At 45.1% G+C, this 18,438-nt stretch overlaps 1 protein-coding gene across 4 annotated transcripts in view; it reads right to left on the reverse strand.

Annotated features, from left to right (window-relative positions):
- SF3B1 (splicing factor 3b subunit 1) overlaps positions 1–18,414 on the reverse strand; it is a 57,810-nt gene extending 39,396 nt beyond the window's left edge. For all 4 annotated transcript variants that reach the window (XR_008627243.1, XR_008627244.1, XR_008627245.1 and 1 more), the window contains exons 1-2: positions 18,284–18,414; positions 1,873–2,060 (exon numbers count right to left, since the gene is read on the reverse strand). Coding sequence is in view for 1 of the 4 variants with exons in the window: in XM_004601240.3 (XP_004601297.1) it covers positions 1,873–1,900 (28 nt within the window). In the remaining 3 variants the exon portion in view is untranslated. The remainder of the gene's footprint in view (positions 1–1,872; positions 2,061–18,283) is intronic.
- Positions 18,415–18,438: the final 24 nt, after the last annotated feature.

Genomic DNA, 18,438 nt, shown 5'->3' on the forward strand with positions numbered 1-18,438 from the left:
GAAAAATGTCGAGAAAAGGACTAGAAATTTTATACTTTGTGCTGAAGATACAAATAAATAAACACATCCTTAAGGCCACTAAGTACTCCGTCCACTCCTAAATTCAGCAGCGGAGTATCAGCAGCATTTGGGGGCAGGAGCTAGGGCATTTGCCTTGGGTGCTGCTGATCTGAGGTCACTGCACCCCTCACACCCCAGGCTTGGTCCCCAGAGACCGCCAGGAGTGATCCCTGAGTGCAGTTTGAAGTTAAATCCTGAGCACCGCTGAGTGTCTTAGCCCCCAAAACAAAACAAAAATATCAGCAACAATTCACATACTATTTTGTGAAAGCTGTATTTGGTCTCAAACCTGAATAAAAAGTGCCCAAGAACACCAGCTGAAAACAGGTTTAAGGGGTTTTTTTTTTTTGGGGGGGGAGTGGCTGAACACCCCCCTACTCCCATTCAAAAGGCCACTGCCCACATGCTTTCCATATTGGGATACCTGGGCTCAATACCTGGCACCACCGTGTGCAAAATCCCTGACTGCCCCGACCTCCCAAAAAACTGTTTACATCTTAAATACCGAAGAAAAAAACAACCGTGTTAATAGAGTCGCTACCAACTCGTTAGTATGCTTTAATAAGCTGCAGAAAGCAGGGCTCCAGTTCACCACTACTCAATGCCATCATATTCTGGTGCCAGTCAAGCTTTCGAGATTCGAGATCTGTCTATTTTTCACTCCCAGCAACTTCTCCGCACAGCTGACTACTCAAAGGGGCCTTTCACGACTCAAGGCCTGGTTACAAGATGTTCCCTCCGGCACAAGGGCCCTCCCCTAATTTAAAGCCGACGGATCCTTTCAGACCTCTCCAATCGTCGTTAAGTATAAACAAATCATCCCGTTACCCAGAGCAGAGATGCAGCGGTGTGGACGCTGCAGATTTGAGCATTCACCCGGCCTCATAAAGGATGCATGCACATCCACCCCCACCCCTCTCACACCCTCACGTCGAGCCGGGCACCTGAAGGAAAAAAAAAAAAAAAACCACCAACGATGGGACTGTGACTATATTGCTACGTGCTGTCAGCGGACAGTTTCAGAGTCCTCAGAAATCCGAGTTGAAAGTCCAACTTCCGATGTCTCTCCCGTCCCTTCTGGAAGCCGACTCTTGCTATTTACATATCGTCGCTAACAGGCTCCCGGCTAGTGCCACTTTCCCAATTACGTATACGCCGTAACCCACGAAACGACCAACAACCCAGAAGCTTTAATGAATAAAAAGGTGATGCGCCTTTCCCTCTTCCACCAATAATTACCCCCCAAGGGGTGGGGGTGGGGGGAGGGACGTTAGACTTCAGAGCAATAAAGGGCAGGGGAAGGAATCCCTACCCCCACCCCCACCCCCAAAGCAAAGTGTCTCAGCCGGCTGAAGACACAAAAATCAGCTACGGCGAGCGCGGGCCTCGGTCGCGCGAAGCTAGGTCGGGGCTGCCCGGAAAGTGACGGTCGTTTTCTCCAGCGCTTCCCTGGCGCTCCTCTGCGTGCACTGTGGCGACGACAGTTCAGGAGGCCGGCCTCGACTCCCGCTCCGCTTCCCCCCGGCCCTCGCCCAGGGAGCCCCTCCCGCCTAAGCCGCTCCGACGCGGCCGCCGGCTCCGCGGGAGCGGCCCTCCGACACCGAACAAAGCGCCTGTCGGGGGGTGGGGGGGGCGCCGGAGTAGGACGCCATTACGTGGGGCCGTGGCCTGCGCCGACGAGACGAGCCGGGCCCCCGCAGCGCGGGCTGGTCCCCCACGGCACAAGCCCCGGGACGGCGCGCCGGCTGCGCGGGGCGGAGGCCGAGCCGGCGGGGCGGCGGAGAGACGCGTAACCAGGGGAAGCCCGCTTACCTTCGTGAGTCTTGGCGATCTTCGCCATTTTGTCCACTCCAACACACAGACGGAACTGGCGCTCCCAAGAACTTCCGCTCGTCGCCGCGCCGCGGGGGGGGGGGGGGGAGGAGAAACCTCAGGGTTCTCTCCACGCAAGCGCCGAGCGGGAGCGCGCGCCGGCGAATGCCACGTGACAGAGAAGCCACCTAGGAGGAAGGGGAAAGTGCATTGTGGGTAAGGGGCGGAGCCGAGAGCCGCCCCGGGGGCTGTCTGAGTAACTTGGCCCTGGAGGGAAGTGGGTTCCACCCGGCAGTTAAACTGAGCCCCGCCTGGGAATACTGTCGGGTGTGACCAAAAAAAAAAAAAATTAAATTAAATTAAAAACAGACCCTGATCGCTTATATAAACTAGCTGAAGCGCATACTTTACATGCTGAGCCCCAGGTTTGGATGCTTCACCCCCCACCCCCACCCCCAGGGAATAGATCCAGAGCACTACTGCGTGTGGCCCAAATAAACCAGAAACTAAGATACTCGGGTTTTCAGGCTGGAAGAAACCAACCTCAATCTCCATATTTACTAGGCTGGGGCCAGATAAAAGTTTTCCTTAGGGCTGGAGCAATAGCACAGCGGGTAGGGCGTTTGCCTTGCACGCGGTCGACCCGGGTTCGATTCCCAGCATCCCATATCGTCCTCTGAGCAACGCCAGGAATAACCCCTGTGCATCGCCGGGTGTGACCCAAAAAGCAAAAAAATTCCTTAGCTTTGCACAACGGGAAGACACTTGCTTTGCTCGGGGCAATGTACGTTTCCCTCACCTCCCAGGAGCGGTACCAAGCCAAGAACAGCCCCCAGCACCTGTGAGGGGCGGCCCTCTAATGTAAAACCTGACATCTAGTGACAACGACGCGCCATCCAATTGGACTCAAGCAGCACCTCACTAGTTCAAGTACTGAACTAACTAGTATTTGTACTAGTTCAAGTACTGAACTAACAAGGCCATGAGGGTCCCACAGCCCAATGCTAGGAGGCCATCAAAATAATCATTTATGTGCTAAGTTTCATTTATAAAACATCTTTGCAACAGTATTAAAACTCACAGCCCAGAATGGTGGAATTTTTGTGAATCCCATTTAAGAAGTAAAAATTAGGGTAGGGATATAAATAGTGTAAGGCTAGAGTTATGGAGATAACTCGACTGGCAAGAGCATCTGCTTTACAGCAGGAACACTGAGCTCAATCCCAGCACTTTGTGGTCCCCTGAGCACCTCTAGGGGCACCCTCCCAGTATCATTTAGGTATAACCCAAAATTATCAAACAGAACTACCTCTAGTCCAAGCTCTAAAGGTCTATTTAAATAATGTTGTATTTCTTGAACAAGTGTGGGTGGGTCGCTCCTCCTTTTAGCTATACTAGACCAAAATGAATTAGAGCTGTATATTAACATATCGATGTGAATTCATTAGCTAGTTCATCTTTTATCGCTAAAAGTATGCTGAAAGGGGGCTAGGGAGATAACTGGAAAAGATGGAGCATACCCCGTGCTCCAGGAACAATAAACATTTTAAAATTAAGGGTTTGCGCCATTAATAATATGGTTATTTTTCCTTTTTCTTTTCTTTCTTTTCTTTTTCTTTTTGGGTCACACTTGGCAATGCACAGGGGTTACTCCTGGCTCTGCACTCAGGAATCACTCCTAGCGATGCTCAGGGGACCATATGGGATGCTGGGAATCGAACACGGGTTGGCCACGCCCAAGGCAAATGCCCTACCCGCTGTCCTATTGCTCCACCCCCAATATGGGTTTTTTAAAGCTGCTTTTGGGGACTAGAAGAAGTAGCTCAGTGGACTGAATGCATATTTTGCATGTGGGAGGCCCAGGATCTGATCCCCAGTCACTGCTGGGTGTGACCTTCAGCAAAGAGCCAGGAGTAGAACCCCACCACTGGTAGGTGAGTCATTCAAACTAAAAATAAAGATAAAATGCTGCTTCTGCCACTGCTTTCATAAGATAATGTGTCACACTGTTTTAAGAGAGGAGTTTCTTTTTAATATTTATTTACTTGAAAAATTGTTATTGTTATCGTTGGGGGTGTCTCTTATATGATGCTTAGGAGACGTGGTCACCCCTCTTACTGATAACTCAGGCCAACCATGCTGGCATTTCACTGTGAGGACCAGAATGTGGAGCTGCTCGGGCCCTGCAGTTGTTTGGATTACTTGGACTATCCTGGCAGTGCTCTGAGACCTCCAGCAGTTCTGGGGTTTCCAGGGCTGTACCCAACTATTTTTCTCGGGAACACGTGATAGTGGGAATGTCAGTCAAAGGCATGTGTATATCCAAGGCTTGTACTTTAACCCTTGCATCATGCATCATCTTTGTAATTACTTTTGAGGCCACAGCTGATGCTGCTTGGTGGGGTCACTATGGGTGCATTGTTCTCCTGATAGCGCTTGGGATGGAAACTGGACCTCTTGCCTGCAAAGCATGTGCTCTAGATTATTTATTTCGTGTTTTGGGGGCCTGGGGCCCACTTTCCCAAATATTTGTCTTTTCCACACCTGCCTTTGTTCCAGGCTTTCTACAGGCTCTGTGCTCAGGGATCACAAATGGCAGTGTTCAGGGGACCATATGGAGTGCTGAATATAGAATCTGAGTGGGCTTCATGTACAGCAAGTGCCCTACCTGTCTCGTTCCATATGTGCCTTTTCAAACTCTTCCTGTGCTTCACATTTCTTGGTCATCTAGTCGAATTAATGTGACTAATACAATTCCATCAACATAACGAACTAATACTTTACACTTTGCCTTTGAGTTACACAAATGCCTAGCCTTGCATTTTCAGGCCTTTGACACACTGAATTCTGTCATGTTTCCTAAGATAAGGGTGTGGGGGAGTTATTCAGTTGCCCTCTCTCCTACATTCTGTTTTATCCTACAGGCCAAGGACCTAATGCACATTTAAGGACTTGGAATGATGCCAGACCTTAGCCAGTAACTTTTTTTTAAATACTTCATTTATGATGCTATATATTCTCACTGTACCAGGGGCAACAATGAAATTTTGAGTATCAATTCAACTTGAACTCTATGTCCATTGTCCTCAAAATATTTGGCTATCTGGAGTGAAAGAGAAAGTACAGAGGGGTAAGGAACTTGCCTTGCACGTGGATTACTTGGGTTTACTCCCCAGCACCCCCATCTGGTCTCCTGAGCACCTCCAGGAGTTACTCCAGAGCACAGAGCACAGAAAAACCCTGAGCCCAACTCCCTCCCTCTTAAAAAAAAGTTTTAGCTAGCACTTTTCCCAGTGTTGGAAAGTTATTAGCCTGTCAACCTCCAATTTGTTTTTTCCTATTTTCCTCCTTGTTTGGGGGGATGTTGGGCTACACCTGAAAGCGTTTATGAGCTATTCCTAGCTTTGTGCTCAGGTGGGTCACTCCAGGTAGTGCTCAGGGGGACCGTATGGGGTGCCAGAGATCAAGTTGGGGTCAACTACATGCAGGGCAAGCATTTTAACTCCTCTATCTCTTTGGCCCTCCAATTCTTTTTTTTGTTTGTTTTTGTTTTTGTTTTTGGGTCACACCCGGCGATGCACAGGGGTTACTCCTGACCCCTCACTCAGGAATCACCCCTGGCGGTGCTCAGGGGACCATATGGGATGCTGGGATTAGAACCCAGGTCGGCCACGTGCAAGGCAAACGCCCTACCTGCTGTGCTATCGCTCCAGCCCCTTCAATTCTTTATTTATCTTGGTTATCTACACTGAGACATTGTAGACTGTCCATCAGTCTTGCCTTTGAGAACATCCTGTTACATTAATCACCTCCCTATCTTTCTGCAGGTCAGAAATCCTTTTTGTTGTTGTTGTTGTTGTTGTTGTTGTTGTTGTTTTTGGCGGGGGGTAAGGAGGGAGCAATGGCACACCTAGCTGTACTTAGGACTCACTCCTGGCTCCATGCTCAGTGATCACTCCTGATGATGCTCAGAGATCCATATGCAGTACTAGGTATTAAACTAGGTCAGCTGTGTGCAAGGCAAGCACACCCGCTATACTATCTCTCCCCAGCTTTCTGCAGTCAGAAACCACCCTAAGCAGCCGTGCCAACCTTATTATAATGATAATTGTGTCCACCTCTCTTTGCATGGTTAAGTATCACCACCCTGACTTCTAATTTGGGATCCTATTGTTGTCATTGAACTTAGCTCAATAACTTCATCTGCTACCATCATCTGAGGCTCATCAAGGAGACCCACCATGAGTAACAGCTGTGTTGAGCCACAGGGGAATCAGAATTAAAAGTATCAGTATCCTGCTACTTAAAATTTTACATTTGCAGGTCAGAGCAATCAGCACAGTGGGGAGGGCCTTTGCCTTGCATGCGGCTGACCTAGGTTCAATCCCTGGCATTTCACATGGTCCCCTGAATACCACCGTAATTACTGAATGCAGATCCAGGAGTAACTCCTGAGCACTGATGGGTATGGCCTCAAAACAAACAAAAATATTTGCTAATCATTGATTTTTTTCATTAACTGTTTTAGATAACACATTGAGACAATGACTTATCTTATGTGGAATAAAACCAGGCACAGGACCAGAGAGACAGTACGGAGGTTAAAGCATTTTCCTTGCACTAGTGGTTAACTCAAGTTAGATCCCTGGTACCACATATGGTGTCCTGAGTACCGCCAGGAGTGGTCCCTGAGAGCAGAGCCAGAAGTAAACCAATTACTGCTAGGTGTGTGGCTCAAAAACAAACAACAGAACAAAGGCACAAAGGGGGTGAATTTTCAGAGACTTCTGAGTCAGTCATTTGACCCAAAACCACTCTTCCCATTTTGGCTGTGAAAAGTCCTGCTTCCCTGTCCACCTACATTCCTGCCTTCTGCTGCAACTACATGAAGACACCAGAGCCATTACAGTAGCAGCTGCAAAGATTGAGGTCTAAGAGTCCATCGAAGCAAAAATCTTATGCTCTCAATTTTCATTTTTGAAAATTTTGTTTATTTATTTAGGTTTTGGGGTCATACTCAGCAGTGCTCAGGGCTTACTCCTGGCTTTGCTCAAGAGATAATATGTGGTGCTGGGGATCAAACCCAATAACCAGAACGTTATCTACCTCAGAGCTACCATTTTTATTTTATTTTATTTTATAAAGTTGTTCACAATAATTTATTAAATTTAATATTCCAACACTAATTCTACTACCATTATACCTTCCTACCACCATTATTTAGAGTTTTCCCAGCCACCACCCAAGCCTGTCCCAATAACAGGCCCTAAATAATTTAATTTGCATTGTTCATTATGAATAAATCACTCAAAATGATCTAAAGAGGTTTCTTAAAAGTATGTGAAGATTGTATCTCATCCTGGAGCCATTAAGCCCTTGTAATAGAGATTACTAACATGAACTAACATGTTGTACGGTTAAGCCTTGTGTGCTAATATTTTTTTAATCGAGATTGGTTGCCTTCTACTTTACATCCCACCCATTGTGGTGTGCTATTCCTGGCACATTATGGGTGTAGAGTATGAGATGTCATGTGGTCACAAATGCAGCTGCTCAGAGCTACCACTCTTATGAGTTCAAAACAGGATTTTCTTCTTAACCAGGATGTTAAGAATTATCATATGCCCTTAAAACAAGTACATGTGCTTGTTTTGATTAATATAATTTTTCCCCGATAAGAACGGGTCACCTTTTCCAACAACATATGAATTGAAAATGTCCTGGGAAGGGAGTGGGAGGAAGCCCCTATCAGAATTCTCTGTTGGCTTCTTCCTCTGAGCACCTCTTAATTTAAAGTCTGAAAATTAAATATCTGTTTCCTATTCCTTGAGCAGTAATTTTTCCCCTTTTTTTTTGGTCTTTGGGGCACACCTGCAAGCGCTCAGGACTTACTCCTGATTCCATGCTAAGGGATCACTCCTGGCAAGGCTCAGGAATGGCACCTGGGTCAGCCATGGGCAAGACAAGCACCCTACTCGCTGTCTTATCTCCCTAGTCCTCTCTTTCATTTGGGGGGCCACAAAAATGATAATGGGTTGGGGTGGGAGGCTACTTCTGGGTTGGTACTTGGGGGACCCTGTGGTGCTAGGGATCAAACCGCAGCTGCCTGCATGCAAAGCATGTGCTCAGCTCTTTTGAGATGAGGACAAGAGATTCCTGCCCATATTTCAAACAGAGAGAGCAGAACCTGCCAAGTGGCAGCTGAATCTAGGAGGCAGTGTAAGCATAGGGTGTATCTGAGATGTCCTTGAGATGGTCAGAGTGTCGCTGTAACGTTGGTAACCTGGGAGCCTGTGGCAAGGTGATCCAGACCCTGCTTTGCAAAATAATGTGTTTTGGAATTTCTGCTCCTATACTCTCCTGCCAGCTGCATACAGATGTCTTAATCCCCATCAGATATTCTATAAAACAGAGATTTTACCTTTGTTCTGAACCTAGTTCTGAAGCATGAGTTCACTGGGTGCACTAGCATAATATATTGGTGTTTTCTTGTTTCTCAGTGCATGTTGCTTGGTTTTGCTGGGTCTCTCTCTCTCCCCCCACCCTCCGCTTCTCTATCTCTTTGTCTCTTTGTCTCTCTCTCCTCTCCTCTCTCTGTCTCTGTCTCTCTCTGCAGTGATAATTATAGTTAGTATCTTGTTACTAAGCTTTCTGGAACTCCTTATAATGTCTTAAGATAAGACACTCCTCTCTAATCTGGGTTCTATTCAATGATTCTGTTCCATTCCTTGTTGCTTAGAAAACTCAGTGTCCACCAAGTCTTTCTATGGCATAGTAAATCTGCTAAATTTTCTAGTCTTAGCCTGGAATATCTATTCAAGCATACCCATGTCTCTGAGCCTTTTGAGTTGTGCCATTCCTACTTTAATGGGGGTTATTGCTTTCACTGAGCTTCTAAGTCATTCTAGTAGCTTGTTATCACAGTATCCTGGATCCTCACTAGTATAATCCATGATAGTGCTTTCATACTGATAAATTATTCTTGTTTGATGCATTCTGATACTGATAACTATCCATGTCTTTGATCTGGGACCTTCACATTTTAGTTACTGGGCCATGCATATAGCTCATGGTAAAGCTCTTGCCTTGCATGTGTAAAGATCCTGGTTTTGATCCTGGGTTACCAGAAAAAAAATCCTGTCATCATTCAGTTTCTAAGGGATGGCATATGTTCAGCAACTTTGAGTTGCTCCTTTCTTTCCCTTACCAGATCCAGCATTTCCTTAGTCCCTGACTAGCTGATACATGAATTCACCCCAGGCACTGGAGTCCAGGAGAGAAAACAAGGAAGTTACTTTGTAGGACATCTTTAAGCATTAGGATCACCTGGAACACTAGCATTTTTGTTGCTGTCATTTTTGGTTCAGTTTGATATGGGGGATACTCCTCACAGAGCTCTCGGGAGTGGCTCCTGGTGATATTAGGGATTGAACCCGGTCCTCCCATATGCAAAGCATGTGCTCCCAGGTGTGACTCTAGCACAGCATGTAGTATCCCAAGCACTGTCAGGAATGATCTCTGAGCACAAAATCAGGACTAAGCCCTGAGCACTACCAGGTGGCCCTCATCCCCCAGAAATAAAAGAAATTAACAAGTATGTCCTCCAGCCCTTTGAGCTGTATCTCTCGGTCCAACACTTTCTAACACGAAAGGGATTAAGCTTTCTTAAAGAATCTAAGATTTCGGGGGCCTGAGCAATAGAACAGTGGGTAGAGTGCATGCCTTGCATATAGCCGATCTAGGTTCAATCCCAGGCACCCCATATGGTTTCCCCAGCACCACCATGAGTGCAGAGCCAGGAGTAAGTCCTAAATACTATCAATGTGGCCCAAAAATCAAAGGGGAAAAAATTAAAAGAATCTAAGATTTCAAGTGCACTGATCTATATATCCATGTCCTATTTTATAATACTAAAACATCCTTAACCCCTGTACTAGCTCTCTGTATCTCAAAAGTTTTCTTTTTATGTTCTTTAAAGTTTTGCAACTTACTGCAATTTTTTGGTTTGGAATTTTTCTCCCAACCTAACAAATATAACAAATATAGATTCCTCTTTCTTAAAATAAAAATACTGCCTAATGAAGAACCAACTCCCTCCTGAAGGCACAGAGAAAACTGAGAGGATGTTATCCAGGATGGAGCCTTGGGAGCTTCATTCTCTCACAAGGACAGAAAAAACAAGAAGACTCACGAGTAAATGAAAGACTGTGAAAGTAAATCAAAATGCTCCCCTGTAAAGAGAAACATGTTGCCACTTCCAAGTGGCCTTGAAAGTCAGCATTTTGTTCCTGTAATCATCTTATCTCCTTGAAACCACCTGCAGAAAAAGCTGTGCTGGTGAGTGACACTGTGGGTTTGTTTTTTTCTTGTTTAAGGTCATCTGCTTTTTTGTTTGTAACTGCCTGCCTCATTGTGCACCCATTCTCAGAGACCAAGATTTCCTAATATCTCTGATCCTCTGCCCTCTGTAGAATAAATTTTAATTTCTTCCCCCCAAACCCATAATTTATTTCTTAGAAATTGAAGTCTTAAATATGAGACTAAAAATTTAGCAAGCAATTAAACATCCTAATGGGAACCAGGATCTCAAACACTACTTTTTATCTTAAGGGTGGAAAATAGAATTTAACATTAAAAAAAGTTTAAATATGTTCACACTTCGAAATTAAATATTTAATAGTATCAGGCACTGGAGAGGCCAGGACTAAGCATACGCAAAGCATGCTTTGCATGCTGTCGACCCATGTTTGATCCCTGGCACCACATGGTCCCCCACTCCTACCCACCTCCCACAGCACAGAGCCAGTAGCAGTCTCTGAGCACAGTTCGGTGTGACTCAAAAATATTTTTATATTATTATTATTATTTTGTTTTTTGAATCACACGCAATATTGCATAGGGGTTACTCCTGACTCATGCACTCAGGGATTACTCCTGGAGGTGCTTGGGGGACCATATGGGATGCTGGGAATCAAACCCAGGTCAGCCTCGTGCAAGGCAAATGCCCTACCTGCTGTGCTATCACTCCAGCCCCATGACCCAAAAATATTTAACAGTATCAGTATGTCATCCCCAAAACAAAATCGAATTATATATTTTATATTGATAAACTTAAAACTGTCTACTGACTGCAATTTATTAAATACATTAAATACAGAAAAAGATATTTTCTTCCTGTCCCTCACATCCTCCCTTCCTGCCTCTCTCCTGTCTGTTTCTTTTCTCCTCTCTCTCTCTCTGTCTCTCTCTCTCTCTGTCTCTCTGTCTCTCTCTCTCTCAGTTGCTCAGTATTTATTCCTGGCTCTTTGTTCAAGGATCACTCCTGGAAAGCTCACAGGACCATATGGGTTACCAGGTATCAAACCTGGGTCCACTGCATGCAAGGCAAGCACCTTACCCACTGTACTATGGCTTCAGCCCTGAAATATGCGATTTAAAAAAAAAAATTACAAATTACTAATTTGAAGTTCTTTAGCTAAAATAATTCGAGGGGAGGGAGTGGGAGCGCATCTAACTATGCTCAGGGCTTACTCCTGTCTCTGAGCCCAGAGATTACTCCTGCCAAGGATCAGGGAACCATATGTGGTGCTAGAGGTCAAAACTGAAACTCAGTGTGCTGGATTTGATACCCGGCAACGCATATGGTCCCCTGAGTATCGCCAGGAGTAATTCCTGAGTGCAGAGTCAGGAGTAATCCCCGAATATTGACACTGTGGCTCAAAAAATCAAAACCAAAAAAATCCAAAAACAAAAAAGACCATAGAATCTTCAGCATTTCAGCCACTCTACAGTCCGGTGCCCAGAGAAAGACATAGAATCAATTAGTAAATGATGTGATGGGAGGTATGCTTATGGGAGGAGGATTATACATAAATATCAAATCCTGCTAACTATAGCTAGTTGAGCGCTATTTCTGGATCATATTGATGTCAAATCAGTCTAATAGGATGAGGAGGAGTTAGCCAGGTGAGAAGGAATAGAGAAGATAGGTGAAGGAATAAGAAGAATCCTCTAAAAATATAGGAGTGTGGGCAACATATACCAGGGAATTTATAGAGGATCTAAAAGCAATTCTGTGTGGAAGGATGCCATAGTGTGCGGCAGGGAGTAGCAAAAAAGAAATTCTAGGATAGGTTAAGAAGCTGGTTATATAACCAGAAAAAAAATAGCTTCCTTCACCCAGTGTAAGTAGAATTCATGTCTGGATATGAAAAGCTAAGAACCTTAAACTATGTCTTTTTTTTTTTTTTTTTTTTTTTTTTTGCTTTTTTGGGTCACACCTGGCGATGCACAGGGGTTACTCCTGGCTCTGCACTCAGGAATTACTCCTGGCTGTGCTCAGGGGACCATATGGGATGCTGGGATTTGAACCCGGGTCGGCCGCGTGCAAGGCAAACGCCCTACCCGCTGTGCTATCTCTCCAGCCCCAAGAACCTTAAACTATGTCTTAAGTCATCCTTTGCTGGATAATCATTTTCTTTGTCTTATTCAAACCTCTAGTTTTACTTTTGCTTACTTTAATTTTGATTTCTAATTTTGCCTCTAACTGAGGTATTTTGTCAAATAATAATTAAGGTCAGGAAGATGGCTCATGGGGCTAGAGGACATACTTTGCATACAGGAGCCATAGGTTTGATCCCCAGCATCACATGATCGCCTGAATAACATCAAGAATGACTCAAGCTCCATAGGATATAACCTCCCATTGTGATGATGATGATGAAGAAGAAGAAGAAGAAAACAGGGACCCAGGGAGGTGACTAAATGGGAGAGGACCTGCCTAATTTGCTGGCATGAGGACTTTGATCCCTGGCAGGTTCACATGCTGAGTGTAACCAGCATGTAAGTGGCACTATCTTTGGGATCTCTGTCACAACAAAAAGTATGCTATCTGGCGCATCACAATCAAGAGTGTGTAAGCACCAAAGTCAATGTATGTTTTCTTAGGGCTGGAGCCATAGTACATAGTACAGCAGGTAGGACACTTGCATTGCACGCAGCTGGGTAGGTTTGATCCCCCACAATCCATATGGTTCCCAAAGCCTGCCAAGAGTGATCCCTGAGCAAAGGCAGGAGTAATCCCTGAGCACTGTTGGATATGGGCCCCAAACAAAACAACAGAAAAGTGTGCATGCTCTGGTATAACACAAACAAATGTGTAGCACCTAGCAAACACTACAAAATATATGACCTTCCTGCCATGAAGTATAGCAGCACATGTTGGGCCAGAGCAGTAGTACAGCGGGTAAGGTGCTTGTCTTATATGCAACCATCCCAGGTTCAATCCCTGACATTCCTTATGGTCCCCTGAGCACTGCCAGGAGTGATTCCTGAGTGCAGAGCCAGAGTAACCCTTGAGCATCAATGAGTGGGGCCCCAAAATCAAAACCAACCAAAAACTAGGATGTATATGTCACAATCAAGTGATAACAACAAAAGGAAAGGGGAAATAGTCTGATAGTACAGAATGTAACAACATCTTTCAAGAAGTCATGTAGAATAAAAGAGTATTTGAACTCAGTGATTGTGGGCTTGCTGGCTCTGCTCCTTTCTAAACACTCCTGCCCTGCATCTGTTTCCTAAGGTTTCTGTATATAGGAGATGTAGGGTGATGACTCAAAAGGGCCTCATTAAGGGACTGGAGAGATGATACAGTACTTGTCTTACACACAGTCGAACAGATTTGATTCCCAGAACCCAATATGATCCGCTGAGCCCAGCCACTAGTGATCCCTTAGTATAGTGCCTGGAGTAAGCCCTTAAATACTGCCTGATGTGGCACGCAAACAAAACAACAGCAACAAAAATGCCTCACTGAACCACTTCATATGCATCAGTATCAGCAAGTTCTACTTTGTCCTCAGGTATCTGAACCCTAGATTATTGGGAGTTGGGAGCCAGATGTATGTATTCTTCTCTGTCCTTTTATTTATTTGGTTTCGTGGGTTTTATTTTCTTTTTTCTTTTTGGATTGACATTGCACTGTGCTTGGGAATTGCTCCTGGTAGTACTCGAGGGATCATATAGCGCTGGGATCAAACTCAGGCTATATACATGTACAGCACAGCTCAACCCATTGAGCTATCTCTCCAGCCCTTGTCTGTTTCTTATGTGCTTGCACCAGCCAAGCAAAGCCCTTCCTTCAAAGAAGGAGCCTATGTGATCAGCCCCATTAAAACCCCAGGCACTGAGGTCTAATGGATCTTATCTGGTGGGAAATTGCTAACAATTCTAGAAATTGTTTCTGGAAAAAATGGTACATCCGGAGTGATTCTATTATTTCACTGGGAAAGAAGCCTTAAAAGTTTGTACCTAGTTTGCACCCAGACATTCCACATTTTCCTTTTCCCTTGCTAATGTTGCCTTATACTCTTTCATTATAATAAATCACTGCTAAGAGTACAACTTTGAATCCTCTCAACAAATCATCAAACCAGCCAGGTGGTTAAGGGGACACCTGATGGTACCTGTATCTGGTGGTGGTTGTTGCATTCTATTCCAGTGTTCCATCTGTCTTTTCTTTTCTGATCCTTGTTTAGATTTAAACTTCCTATGTTAAATTTTTTGTTTCAAATAACAAAATATGGGGCCAGAGAGATTGTACAGTAGGCTGAACTGAACCAGGATTAAAGCCTATAACCCAGTATAGCCCAATAAAAAACATTTTTTTTAAAATAACAATCATTTCCAGACTGGTTCCAGTTACTAAAGAAAAACAATTCTGGGGCTGGAATGATAGCACAGCGGGAAGGACGTTTGCCTTGCACGCGGCCGACCCGGGTACGATTCCCAGCATCCCATATGGTCCCCTGAGTACTGCCAGGGGTAATTCCTGAGTGCAGAGCCAGGAGAAACTCCTGTGCATCGCCAGGTGTGACCTAAAAAGCAAAAAATAAATAAATAAATAAAATAAAAATAAAAAAATAAAATAGTACTAATCTGGGACTGGAGCAATAGCACAGCGGGTAGGGCGTTTGCCTTGCACGGGGCCGACCCGGGTTTGATTCCCAGCATCCCATATGGTCCGCTGAGCACCACCAGGAGTGGTTCCTGAGTGCAGAGCCAGGACTAACCCCTGTGCATCGCCAGGTGTGACCCAAAAAGCAAAAAAAAAAAAAAAAAAAAATAGTACTAATCTCTTGTAACTCAGTTCCTGATTCAATCAAAGAAGGTATACTTTACTTTTTTGTTTGTCTTAAGTGTTTGGAATTGAACCCAAGGCCTTAATACAAATAGTTTGAAATAGAGCTTAGGAGATAGTAGTATAAAATGCCAACATGGGGCTGGAGGGGTAGTACAGTGGGTCGGGCGCTTGCCTTGCATGTGGCCAACCAGGTTTAATCGCCAGCATTCCATCTGAACTCAAGCACCACCAGCAGTAATTCCTGAGTACAGAGCTAGGAGTAACTCCTGAGGATCGCAGGGGGTAGCCCAGAAAATAGACAAAAATATAAAAGTAAATGCCAGTATTTTCCCCATTGCTGGGATATGGCCCTGGTGGTCCCAGCCCTAGTCCAGCACTGAATGTCAGGCCCAGCCAAGCTGAGCATCACTGGGAGTGCTCCCATCCTCACCGTGCATTTCTTCATACCACAAAGTATCTGGCAAGAGATGGCTACAATGAACAAAACAGGAGTAGAAAATAATAATCATATATTTATGTACAGCACCTAGAATATTTCTGTAAATATACATTCCACCATTTCACTATTCTGCTGTCAACACCAGTGATGTTTCCTCATACAGAATAAAATCCAAAATTGTTACCATGCCTTTTAGGTATAATTAAACTATACCCTCACCCCTTCTCTAACTTCATTACTTATCAGGGTAAGTCTTTCTCATTCACTGTACTCCAAAGCTGTTGCTTTTTTTTTTTCTTTTTTTGCTTTTTGGGTCACACCTGGCAATGCACAGGGGTTAGTCCTGGCTCTGCACTCAGGAATTACTCCTGGTGGTGCTCAGGGGACCATATGGGATGCTGGGAATCGAACCCAGGTTGGCTGCATGCAAGGCAAACGCCCTACCTGTTGTGCTATCGCTCCAGCCTCAAAGCTGTTGCTCTTCATAAAACACAACGAAAGTGCTGCTGCTTAGGACATTTGCTTTGCCCACAATTTTTTTTTTTTTTTTTTTGCTTTTTGGGTCACACCCGGCGATGCACAGGGGTCACTCCTGGCTCATGCACTCAGGAATCACCCCTGGCGGTGCTCAGGGGACCATATGGGATGCTGGGATTTGAACCCGGGTCGGCTGTGTGCAAGGCAAACGCCCTACCCGCTGTGCTATCGCTCCAGCCCTTTGCCCACAATTATTTATAGTTCACTCAGGTCTCTATTTAGTACCATCTTCCCTGTACCACCAACCACCCTGTATACTGCAGCCCACTTTACCCTTCCCAATCTCTCCTCATCTTTACTCATTTCTTTCTTTTTTAAAATTTAAACCACACACATAGTGTTGAGAAGCTACTCCTTGCTCTATGCTAGGGGGTGTGCCCAGTGGTGCTGGGATCTAAACCTGAACTCCTGCATACAAAGTACAAGTGCCTTCCTGCCATTTCTCTCCAACCCCTCTTTATTATGATCTACAGCAGATTATCTGACGTATTATTTATTGATATCCTCTCCTAGAATTACAAGTTCTATAATAGCAAAGACTTTAGTTCACTTATTCAGAGTGTAGTGCCCTAAGAGTAAAGTGCCCAATAAGTATTTGTTGATTACATGTGATCAATGATCTCATTTACTACTTAAAATTTTATGCAGTAGGATAATAAAATATTATTTGATATTTGATTTGATATGATTTGATCCCTAGATTTGATCCCTGGCACCAGGACAGAAAACAAAACTTTAGGCAGTAGATAATATCGCTATTATCTCAATACGATTTACAGAAAACTAATTTGAAAAGGTTAAATAAGGATGGGGAGGTGCAAGGAAAGTGTCAGGACTCAATAACTGGTCTCTGAAATGGATAAATCAAAGCAGTCATCAAGTTTGACAAATAAGGGAAATGCAAACTACACACAATACCAATTAAAATGTTGGATGTGGTTTCCAGCCCATAACCAATATTTTTTTATTAGTAATTAAAAAAATTTATTAGTGAATCACCATGGGGTACAGTTACAAACTTATGAACTTTCATGTTTGTATTTGGTTTACATCCCTCCACCAGTGCCCATTCTCCTCCACCAATGATCCCAGTATCCCTCCCACCACCCCCATCCCAACCCCCACCACCCCACCCTGCCTCTGCTGCAGGTCATTCCCTTTTGTTCTCTCCTGTATTAACATTTTAATTGGTATTTGCACCAGCCCAGTGACAGTACAGTGGGGAGGGTGCTTTGCCTAGCACATGGCCAACCCCTTTTCGATCCCCAACACCCTATACAGTCCCTCTTCCCCCCCCCCAACACTCCCTAGTACTCCCTTAGCACAGAGCCAGGAGTAAGCCCTACGGACCACCAGGTGTGGCCCCCAAACAAACAAAACAATAAAATGTTTGGTTGCATTGGAAGAAAGCTGACAGTAGAACTGAGTGTCTACCCTAATGATAGAACCTTATGTGTGAACCTTTCTAGCAAAAGCCCCCTAAAAAAGATGCCGAGCTTTAGTCCCCATTTCAAACGCCCAGCAGGCTGAGATGCTCCTGGTTAAGAAAATCAGCTGTGTCCAGGAAGTTCTAGATTTCCCACCATTGCTCCATTCTGCTCCATAGTTCCTAGAACTGGCCTGAGCACTCCTGCCTCAGTTTGGCCTAGCGTGACATACATCCTATGCCTCTGCTAACCCAAATTTGTAAAATTCGCCACACTACTCCCTCCCTGGGATAAGCTTTAGTTATTTTATGTGCTTTCTATTCTCTCTAAATGATTGGCTCAGAATATTTCATAGTTGATCCAAATTATTACACATATTTATCCTTTTTATGTGATTGGCTTAGAATATTTTATACACAACTTACTTCCTCCCCCAAATTGGTGACATGTTTCCTGCCCGCCCCCTCGCTCGACTAATCTATAGAAAGCAGAAGTTTCCTGCCTGAAGCCCAGGTAACAAGTCCTCTAAGAATGCTGGATGGAACTGTATTCCACTGTGACCGTCTGACCACTGTACCCTCAACAAACTGAATTTGCTCTGCCTAAACCGTCTCACCCTCCTGATAAACTCTTTTAGTAGCCCAAGTCTTGGAGCCAGCGGGCCTTGGCTTGGGGCACCGGCTCCTGAGCCCTTCCAGTAAGCCTCTGGGTTAAGCACAGGAGGTGCGGTCCTAGACAAGCACTGACAGCAAGAAGGCTCAACGGCCTCACTTGACAGCCAGGGAGGCCCGCGCACCGGTTCGGGAAGTTACATAATTAACACCTAGAAACGCGGGCTTCCTCCCACCCCGGGGCGGTGCTCACGTGTGGGGCCTCACGACCGGAAACAGCTGGAAGAGAACGGCGAATCCCAAGCGAGACCCAGAGCGGGAGGTGGGGGCGAGCGGTCACCGTGAGTCTTACGTAAGGCGCCAGGGCGCGGCGGGAAGCAGGAGCCGACCAGGGAAGGGGCGGGGCAC

This window comes from Sorex araneus, chromosome X (assembly GCF_027595985.1).
Source record: "Sorex araneus isolate mSorAra2 chromosome X, mSorAra2.pri, whole genome shotgun sequence".
In the NCBI taxonomy this organism is placed as follows: Eukaryota; Metazoa; Chordata; class Mammalia; order Eulipotyphla; family Soricidae; genus Sorex; species Sorex araneus.